This window comes from Salvelinus namaycush, chromosome 1 (genome assembly GCF_016432855.1).
Source record: "Salvelinus namaycush isolate Seneca chromosome 1, SaNama_1.0, whole genome shotgun sequence".
Taxonomy (NCBI): domain Eukaryota; kingdom Metazoa; phylum Chordata; class Actinopteri; order Salmoniformes; family Salmonidae; genus Salvelinus; species Salvelinus namaycush.
Genome location: NC_052307.1, coordinates 72,611,806 through 72,621,805, shown reverse-complemented (window position 1 = coordinate 72,621,805; position 10,000 = coordinate 72,611,806). Strand labels below are relative to the sequence as shown.

The 10,000-nt window shown below is 44.2% G+C and overlaps 1 protein-coding gene across 1 annotated transcript; it reads right to left on the bottom strand.

Moving 5' to 3' along the window:
- Positions 1–3,783: 3,783 nt before the first annotated feature.
- LOC120052835 (photoreceptor-specific nuclear receptor-like) lies at positions 3,784–9,216 on the bottom strand. The gene is made up of 8 exons (XM_039000021.1): positions 9,135–9,216; positions 8,280–8,430; positions 7,505–7,608; positions 7,041–7,316; positions 6,625–6,803; positions 5,413–5,656; positions 5,045–5,150; positions 3,784–3,916 (listed from the first exon to the last, which is right to left on the bottom strand). The coding sequence occupies exons 1-8, from the start codon at positions 9,214–9,216 to the stop codon at positions 3,784–3,786; spliced, it is 1,275 nt and encodes a 424-aa protein (XP_038855949.1).
- Positions 9,217–10,000: the final 784 nt, after the last annotated feature.

Below are 10,000 nucleotides of genomic sequence, written 5' to 3'. Positions count from 1 at the left end.
CCCTGCTGTCATACAGTGGTGAACTGTAGTCTGAGAAATGGCTGGGACATATACACCCTGCTGTCATACAGTGGTGAACTGTAGTCTGAGAAATGGCTGGGACATATACACCCTGCTGTCATACAGTGGTGAACTGTAGTCTGAGAAATGGCTGGGACACATACACCCTACTGTCATACAGTGGTGAACTGTAGCCTGAGAAATGGCTGGGACATATACACCCTGCTGTCATACAGTGGTGAACTGTAGTCTGAGAAATGGCTGGGACACATACACCCTGCTGTCATACAGTGGTGAACTGTAGTCTGAGAAATGGCTGGGACACATACACCCTACTGTCATACAGTGGTGAACTGTAGTCTGAGAAATGGCTGGGACACATACACCCTACTGTCATACAGTGGTGAACTGTAGTCTGAGAAATGGCTGGGACACATATACACCCTGCTGTCATACAGTGGTGAACTGTAGTCTGAGAAATGGCTGGGACACATATACACCCTACTGTCATACAGTGGTGAACTGTAGCCTGAGAAATGGCTGGGACACATATACACCCTACTGTCATACAGTGGTGAACTGTAGTCTGAGAAATGGCTGGGACACATATACACCCTGCTGTCATACAGTGGTGAACTGTAGTCTGAGAAATGGCTGGGACACATACACCCTACTGTCATACAGTGGTGAACTGTAGTCTGAGAAATGGCTGGGACACATACACCCTACTGTCATACAGTGGTGAACTGTAGTCTGAGAAATGGCTGGGACACATATACACCCTACTGTCATACAGTGGTGAACTGTAGTCTGAGAAATGGCTGGGACACATACACCCTACTGTCATACAGTGGTGAACTGTAGTCTGAGAAATGGCTGGGACACATACACCCTGCTGTCATACAGTGGTGAACTGTAGCCTGAGAAATGGCTGGGACACATATACACCCTGCTGTCATACAGTGGTGAACTGTAGTCTGAGAAATGGCTGGGACACACATACACCCTGCTGTCATACAGTGGTGAACTGTAGTCTGAGAAATGGCTGGGACATATACACCCTACTGTCATACAGTGGTTGCCGTGACATGTGCATAGTGATGAAGTCCAGTCTACTGTCCAAGTGGTGTTGACAGGCAGCCTGGGAGGACCTCTAGTGGTAGGAAAGAGTAACTGGTGTTGTTGTTAGTAGTGGACAGAAGGTGGCGCTGTTCATTTGATATATACTACGTCTTTGCTCACTATTGGAAGTTGCCACTGCATCTATACTCTGATGGGAGGCTTGCTTTCTCTTCCTCTGAGCTGCTGTATGAGGAGAGTGCACAATTTTGAACATGAAACGTTATTAATAAACAAATTATGCACATTTGGGCAGACTTGCCACAAAATTTTGAACATAAATGCAATGGTTCATTGGATCAGTCTAAAACATTGCCCATACACTGATGCCATCTAGTGGCCAAAATCTAAATTGCACTTGAGCTGGAATAATAATACCTGGTTCCTACTCATCCTCTTCGGTTAATAGATAGCTTGGTGTTAACCTGGTTTCTACTCATCTCCTTCAGTTAATAGATAGCTTGGTGTTAACCTGGTTTCTACTTATCTCCTTCAGTTAATAGATAGTTTGGTGTAAACCTGGTTTCTACCCATGTCCTTCAGTTAATAGATAGCAGATAGCTTGGTGTTAACCTGGTTTCTACCCATCTCCTTCAGTTAATAGATAGCTTGGTGTAAACCTGGTTTCTACTCATCCTCTTCAGTTAATAGATAGCTTGGTGTTAACCTGGTTTCTACTCATCCTCTTCAGTTAATAGATAGCTTGGTGTAAACCTGGTTTCTACTCATCCTCTTCAGTTAATAGATAGCTTGGTGTTAACCTGGTTTCTACTCATCCTCTTCAGTTAATAGATAGCTTGGTGTTAACCTGGTTTCTACTCATCCTCTTCAGTTAATAGATAGCTTGGTGTAAACCTGGTTTCTACTCATCTCCTTCAGTTAATAGATAGCTTGGTGTAAACCTGGTTTCTACCCATCTCCTTCAGTTAATATATAGCTTGGTGTAAACCTGGTTTCCACCCATCTCCTTCAGTTAATAGATAGCTTGGTGTTAACCTGGTTTCTACTCATCTCCTTCAGTTAATAGATAGCTTGGTGTTAACCTGGTTTCTACTCATCTCCTTCAGTTAATAGACAGCAGATAGCTTGGTGTTAACCTGGTTTCTACTCATCTCCTTCAGTTAATTGATAGCTTGGTGTAAACATGGTTTCTACCCATCTCCTTCAGTTAATAGATAGCTTGGTGTAAACCTGGTTTCTACTCATCTCCTTCAGTTAATAGACAGCAGATAGCTTGGTGTTAACCTGGTTTCTACTCATCTCCTTCAGTTAATTGATAGCTTGGTGTAAACATGGTTTCTACTCATCCTCTTCAGTTAATAGACAGCTTGGTGTAAACATGGTTTCTACTCATCTCCTTCAGTTAATAGATAGCTTGGTGTTAACCTGGTTTCTACTCATCCTCTTCAGTTAATAGACAGCTTGGTGTAAACCTGGTTTCTACTCATCTCCAGTTAATAGATAGCTTGGTGTTAACCTGGTTTCTACTCATCTCCTTCAGTTAATAGATAGCTTGGTGTTAACCTGGTTTCTACTCATCTCCTTCAGTTAATAGATAGCTTGGTGTAAACCTGGTTTCTACCCATCTCCTTCAGTTAATAGATAGCTTGGTGTTAACCTGGTTTCTACCCATCTCCTTCAGTTAATAGATAGCTTGGTGTAAACCTGGTTTCTACTCATCTCTTTCAGTTAATAGACAGCAGATAGCTTGGTGTTAACCTGGTTTCTACTCATCTCCTTCAGTTAATAGATAGCTTGGTGTTAACCTGGTTTCTACTCATCCTCTTCAGTTAATAGATAGCTTGGTGTTAACCTGGTTTCTACCCATCTCCTTCAGTTAATAGATAGCTTGGTGTTAACCTGGTTTCTACCCATCTCCTTCAGTTAATAGATAGCTTGGTGTAAACCTGGTTTCTACTCATCTCTTTCAGTTAATAGATAGCTTGGTGTTAACCTGGTTTCTACTCATCTCCTTCAGTTAATAGATAGCTTGGTGTTAACCTGGTTTCTACTCATCCTCTTCAGTTAATAGATAGCTTGGTGTTAACCTGGTTTCTACTCATCTCCTTCAGTTAATAGATAGCTTGGTGTTAACCTGGTTTCTACTCATCCTCTTCAGTTAATAGCTAGCTTGGTGTTAACCTGGTTTCTACTCATCCTCTTCAGTTAATAGATAGCTTGGTGTAAACCTGGTTTCTACTCATCTCCTTCAGTTAATAGATAGAATAAAAAATACAAGTTTAAATTTATCAAGGCATGAAATCATAAATACAGCACAGATATTTTTGACAGCAGAATTGTACAGTATCTAAGACTAAACAGATTTTATGTAAATATATTACATTACATCGTGAAAAATGGACGGCTAGACAGAAATGTAACTGAAGATCTGAGACACAAACATTTCGTCCACAGTAAAGGACATTTTGAGTCTGGTGTCCAACACACAGCAAAGCCCATTATAACACATTATCAAGCTCAAAAGCAGGTCTGTTATCAACACTCTCTTACAGCAATGACATATTTACATGGTTTTCTTTATACACAGCAATAAGACATTTACAACATCGTGTTACACACATCAGTTTGTTAGCTTTAAGCATGTTGCACTTGCAGTGTGTCTTAGTGCAGTATAACTGAGCGTCCATTTTGTTTTTCCGTGTATTAGTTCTTGAACATGTCACACAGAAGTTTCTCCATGGGGGTGTTGCCGATGGTCCTGTGGAAGAAGAGGAGCTCGATCCGCTCAGAGCTGACGAAACGCAGAGAGGGCAACAGCAGGAGGAGCTTCCCAAATCTACACAGAGACAGAGAGGGTGGTGAGTTATACGCTTTGAATTTACAGCAAAGAGATTCCATCAAAGTCCTGAAGTGTCTAAAAACAGAAAATGAAACTGATTATGTTAGCAGCTATCAAAATAATATCAAGATCAAGTCATTTACAGATCCAAAACAGTGAAATTTGATTTCACCGGCCATTTTAACATCCTCTCATTCTTCAGGTTAGTAGCTAGATATACATACAGTGGAATCCATTTTAACATCCTCTCATTCTTCAGGTTAGTAGCTAGATATACATACAGTGGAATCCATTTTAACATCCTCTCATTCTTCAGGTTAGTAGCTAGATATACATACAGTGGAATCCATTTTAACATCCTCTCATTCTTCAGGTTAGTAGCTAGATATACATACAGTGGAATCCATTTTAACATCCTCTCATTCTTCAGGTTAGTAGCTAGATATACATACAGTGGAATCCAGATCCATGTGGATAAAAGGCCATAAGGGAGGTCAGGGAGGCTGTCTAGGGAGGTCAGGGAGGCTGTCTAGGGAGGTTGTGTAGGGAGGCTGTCTAGGGAGGTCAGGGAGTTTGTGTAGGGAGGTCAGGGAGGTTGTGTAGGGAGGTCAGGGAGGTTGTGTAGGGAGGTCAGGGAGGTTGTGTAGGGAGGTCAGGGAGGTTGTGTAGGGAGGTCAGGGAGATCAGGGAGATCAGGGAGATTGTGTAGGGAGGTCAGGGAGGTTGTGTAGGGAGATCAGGGAGGTTGTGTAGGGAGATCAGGGAGATTGTGTAGAGAGGTCAGGGAGGCTGTCTAGGGAGGTCAGGGAGGTTGTGTAGGGAGGTCAGGGAGGTTGTGTAGGGAGGTCAGGGAGGTTGTGTAGGGAGGTCAGGGAGGTTGTGTAGGAAGGTCAGGGAGGTTGTGTAGGGAGATCAGGGAGGTTGTGCAGGGAGATCAGGGAGGTTGTGCAGAGAGATCAGGGAGGTTGTGCAGGGAGATCAGGGAGGTCGTGCAGGGAGATCAGGGAGGTTGTGCAGGGAGATCAGGGAGGTTGTGTAGGGAGGTCAGTGAGGTTGTGCAGGGAGATCAGTGAGGTTGTGCAGGGAGATCAGGGAGGTTGTGCAGGGAGGTCGTAGTAGTCCTACCTGGCAGGCTGACTGGAGTAATGTGATCTGATGTGTTGTCCCAACATCACCTGGGACTGATCCTGTAGGTTCTCTACCTGCTCTGGGTCCTTCAGACCTCGGGTCTCTGTGACAACAAAGAGAAGAAGGAAAGATCAGTCCAACAGGCCTCGTCTCATGTCTTATCCACATGAACAGACGGAATCTGGGGAAGTAGAATTTACACCCCCAGAAACAGAAAGCCCTAATCCAGATCAAACAGAAATATGTATCGCATTACATTCAGCTCTGGTCACAAAAACATCACCACAGATTATATCTGGCAAAGAAATGACACCATAGCAACAAAAAATCACAAACCAACATCCCCCTGACCCCCAGGCACCTACCTGGTTTGAAGAGGACGATGGCCTTGAGGCAGGCAAACTCAGTGGGGTCTACGGCCAGGGCTTTGAACCTACTGAAGACCTCCTGGAGCAGACGCAGGTCCACGCTGGTGTAGGATGTCTTACTCTGCGTGGTGGGTGGGGGCAGGTCGGGGAGGGACAGCAGAGGACAGCTGTCCAGGGGGAGAGACCACTGGATGGCACACAGCAGGAAGAGTTCAGACCATGCCTCCTCCAGCAGGATTACCTGGAGGGAAACAAGGAAGTCAGATCAGTGGGGGGGTCGCACAAGGTTAGAGGTCAAGGGTGACAGGTCATAAACATGACATCACAAACTATGCAGAACAATGTTTTAGAAGCAGTTCAAGGGTCTCCAAACAGATGGAAGTTGTATCAAACTATTCTTTGCACCGTAAAAAAAAAGTGCTTGTTTACCCGTTTAAGCTATACGAAAGCATTCATATTGACTGTTAGTTACCAAACAATGTAGTGATATTTTAAAACACTTCTTCGGGATCGGTGTCCCTTCCACAGGACGGTTGAGCTAACGTAGGCTAACGTGATTAGCATGAGGTTGTAAGTAACAAGAAAATTTCCCAGGACATAGACATATCTGATATTGGCAGAAAGCTTAAATTATTGTTAATCTAACTGCACTGTCCAATTTACAGTAGCTATTACAGTGAAATAATACCATGCTATTGTTTGAGGAGAGTGCACAGTTTTGAACATGAAACGTTATTAATAAACAAATTAGGCACATTAGGGCAGTCTTGATACAAAAAAACATAAATGCAATGGTTCATTGGATCAGTCTAAAACATTGCACATACACTGATGCCATCTAGTGGCCAAAATCTAAATTGCACCTGGGCTGGAATAATACATTATGGCCTTTCTCTTGCATTTGAAAGATGATGGTAAAAATAAAAATAAATACAAAAGAACGGTTGTTTTTTTCTTTGTATTATCTTTTACCAGATCTAATGTGTTATATTCTACTACATTCCTTTCACATTTCCATAAACTTAAAAGTGTTTCCTTTCAATTGGTACCAAGAATATGCATATCCTTGCTTCAGGGCCTGAGCTACAGGCAGTTAGATTTGGGTATGTCATTTTAGGCAAAACATTTTTTTTAAATGGGCTAATCCTTAAGAGGTATTAATAAGCAGTTTATACTCTAAGTAAACCCTATCATAGTATCCCGTCTTACCTGGTCTCTGAAGGGGAGATTGGAGAACACTGGCAGGTTCTTGGCCCATTTAACAGACATAAAGAGAAGCCGGGCTGACGTCTCGTACACATTCTCTGTACTGGAAGGGTACAGGGACATGTGGTAGTCTGAGGATTCCCTCTCTGGCTCGTTACTGGTCACATCAATGTTCTCATCAACTGTGAAAGAAGTGGAATTATTTAAACACAAAAGATAAAACATGGAGATTATGGAGAGAGAGAGAGAGAGAGAGAGAGAGAGAGAGAGAGAGAGAGAGAGAGAGAGAGAGAGAGAGAGAAATAAAGAAAGAGAGAGAGAGAGAGAGAGAGAGAGAGAGAGAGAGAGAGAGAGAGAGAGAGAGAGAGAGAGAGAGACCGAGGAAAACCAGCAAACAGCCAAAATAAAGCCCTCCTCACCATCCTCAGGCTCCAGTTTAGCGCAGGTCTCAGCGGTCATGAGGCTGACCATGAAGCGGTGGTTGTTCTGTGGGCTGGGGGGTCCACAGCGCTGTGGTGGGGCAGAGGACGAGCTGATTGAGGTGGAGGTGATGTGAGGCCGGGTGATCACTGAGCAGGAGGAAGAAGAGGAAGTGGGATCCCGTGTGGTGGACAGGTGCTCCTTGTCTGTGTCCATGTCGATGGAGTCCAGACGCACCTGAGACGTGCTGCGGGGCTGACGCTCGTTCTGGACAGCTGGGGGAGAGTTAAAAGACACAGCTCAGACTCCTGCCACATCTTTACACTTGACTGTCCAAGGAGACAGACTGCTCAACAAACATATCCCAACTCTAACTTAAATTATACAAACTTTCACATCTATTCATACTGAAAAAAACGGATTATTATCTTTGACTTCAAATAAATACATTCCACTGACTCACCATCTTTGTTCATGCCTGCCTGTAGGCACTTCTTCAGCCGACAGGCTTGGCACTGGTTACGATGGGCCTTATCCACTGGGCACATGCCCGTACCAGCCTGACACCTGTTGGGATGAGCAGAGGAAAACATATTTTACACTATGTGAAATAATGAACTATTCTAGAGATTTAAACATCAACTAAGAAGTCAGGTTCAAACTTAAATATATTAAACTCACAAATAATTTAAAAATAAAACATTTAAAAAGTTAATTTGTGATGACACAGTTAGCCCATCTATCAGTGGGTAGTTTGACTAGACACTGGGTACAGTGTCTGCTGCCACTCCAACTCACCTGTATATGAGTGGGTTACAGTGTCTGCTGCCACTCCAACTCACCTGTATATGAGTGGGTTACAGTGTCTGCTGCCACTCCAACTCACCTGTATATGAGTGGGCTACAGTGTCTGCTGCCACTCCAACTCACCTGTATATGAGTGGGTTACAGTGTCTGCTGCCACTCCAACTCACCTGTATATGAGTGGGTTACAGTGTCTGCTGCCACTCCAACTCACCTGTATATGAGTGGGTTACAGTGTCTGCTGCCACTCCAACTCACCTGTATATGAGTGGGTTACAGTGTCTGCTGCCACTCCAACTCACCTGTATATGAGTGGGTTACAGTGTCTGCTGCCACTCCAACTCACCTGTATATGAGTGGGTTACAGTGTCTGCTGCCACTCCAACTCACCTGTATATGAGTGGGTTACAGTGTCTGCTGCCACTCCAACTCACCTGTATATGAGTCTCCGTCGGACGCTGCGCTTGAAGAATCCACTGCAGCCGTTACAGGCGTAGATGCCGTAGTGTTTTCCACTGCTGGTGTCCCCACAGACCTTACAGAGCAGGGCTGGACTCAGGGCTTTACCCGGGGCTGGACTCTTTGCTGGGGGACAACAGAGAGAGAGAGGTGGGGTAGTGAGAGACTGTTAGATGAATGCTTGTTGACAGCTGTATGCTGGCTCGTGTTGCATTAATGATCCAACTATCAAATTATTTAAAATTCAAATTAAGAAGCATTACTTTTTTCTCTCCAATATAAATAATATAAGATCTGGTTATTATTCCCCCCCCCAAAAAAATACAAATTCTACTAATTGAAAATGTGTATTTGTATCAATTAAATAAAATACATTTCAATAAATTCAATTTGAAATATCAGATCTGATAGAAAGAGAACATTTGACGTGTTTAAAGTGTTTGAAATGTGGAGCCACAAACTAATCACTGTCATCAGTAACAGCTCCACCAGACTCACCATGCTGCCAGCAAGCTGGACAGCAACCTGTTGTTTCTAATGGGAGAGAGGGCTGTACTGAGGGCTGAACCTGTTCCGCTGGTAAAGAAGCAAACCGCCCACACATGGTAAATGCTAATCCCAAGTGCTTCATTACAGGAACACAATCAATAATATACAACGTGGTTTTTCTGAAGTCTGAACTTCCCTGATTGTGTTGCTAGAAGAAGGCAACTCAGGAGCAGCGTTTACCCAGCGCAGGGTTTCATTTCCTTTATTCTCTCAGAGCTTTTGACCCGAGCAACAGTTTTTTTTAGAAATGATGTTTTTGAAAGAAAAGTCCAAACGTTTACCTCCTCTGCTGTCGCAGTCGGTGCTCCCTGAAGATTCACTTGGAGAGGAGGAAGGATGGATGTTAGACAGGTGTTCCTCCATCACGGTTTCTCAATATGTCCCGACGATGTCTTTGTGGACCGGTCGCTTCCCCGTCCCCCTCCCGCCTCTATTAGAGGGTTACTGTAAACGGCTTTTAAAAGTTCTGATATTGTATCCCAATGCAATGACTAGTCTAGCTGCTGTGTGACGGTTCTTCCTTCAGCAGTGAGGAGGTCACACCAATGGCCTCCCCTGACGTCTGGTACCTTGGCAATCAGCGATGATGTGGAAAAGTTAGTCAAAAGTGTCACTGCCAATCTATTGGAGTGCAGAAGTGTGCTGATGGATGGGTAGCTGTAACTGGCTCCTCGTGTCCGCAGTCAGACTGGCAGACGGCTGGTCAGTTCAGTTCCTCTTTAGTACAGATCAACTCCCCTTATGATCACCCAGTCACTGGATGTCCTGTATCCACAGTTGTCTCTCCTTCCTCTGTCCCTTGGTGATGGAGATACGATGATCTCTCGGTCTCTCTCTCTCTCTCTCTCAGGTCCTGGATAGTCTCTTGGTCTCTGTAACAGTGGTGTGGATCTGCTGGACAATGGAAGTTAGTGAACACTGTGGGTTCCTCTGTCCTCCCCTCTTGTTCGGGAGCTGTGTGTGTGTGGGTCCTGACTGGTCGCTGCCCCTCTAAAGGGGAGACGTTGGGGACCGGTGGTGGGGGCAAGATTAGTCCACAGCGCTGTGTAAGCACATGCTGCTGATTACTCATCCTCTTAATCTTTACTGTTATGTTCATCCACTGGTCTGATCAATCAGTCACATTTCCAGGACTTAGAACAATGTA